Source organism: Ceratina calcarata, unplaced genomic scaffold, assembly GCF_001652005.2.
Source record: "Ceratina calcarata isolate Rehan_Ccalc_2016 unplaced genomic scaffold, ASM165200v1 scaffold18851, whole genome shotgun sequence".
NCBI lineage: Eukaryota > Metazoa > Arthropoda > Insecta > Hymenoptera > Apidae > Ceratina > Ceratina calcarata.
Genome location: NW_017140349.1, coordinates 1 through 347, shown reverse-complemented (window position 1 = coordinate 347; position 347 = coordinate 1). Strand labels below are relative to the sequence as shown.

Genomic DNA, 347 nt, shown 5'->3' with positions numbered 1-347 from the left:
GGACGTGGATGCCAAAGACGACAGTGGATTAACGGCGTTGTTTGATGCCATTCAGAAGAGACACAAAGACATTGTGCAAATTCTTGTGGATCAGTGTGCCGATGTCAACTTGAAAACTAAATCTGGACGGACACCGCTTCATTTTGCTACGCAACTGGGAGTAGAAGAAATTTGCAGGTTGCTACTCGAAAGAGGAGCTGACGTAGATGCCAAAGACGACAGTGGATTAACGGCGTTGTTTGATGCCATTCAGAAGAGACACAAAGACATTGTGCAAATCCTCGTGGATCAGTGTGCCGATGTCAACTTGAAAACTAAATCTGGCCGGACACCGCTTCATTTTGCTG

The 347-nt window shown here is 46.1% G+C and overlaps 1 protein-coding gene across 1 annotated transcript; it reads left to right on the top strand.

Annotated features, from left to right (window-relative positions):
• Window positions 1-4: 4 nt before the first annotated feature.
• Window positions 5-333, top strand: LOC113463913 (putative ankyrin repeat protein RF_0381; the record flags this gene model as incomplete). The annotated part of the gene is made up of 1 exon (XM_026811100.1): window positions 5-333. A coding segment is annotated over one exon (329 nt), but the record flags the coding sequence as incomplete, so codon positions are not given.
• Window positions 334-347: the final 14 nt, after the last annotated feature.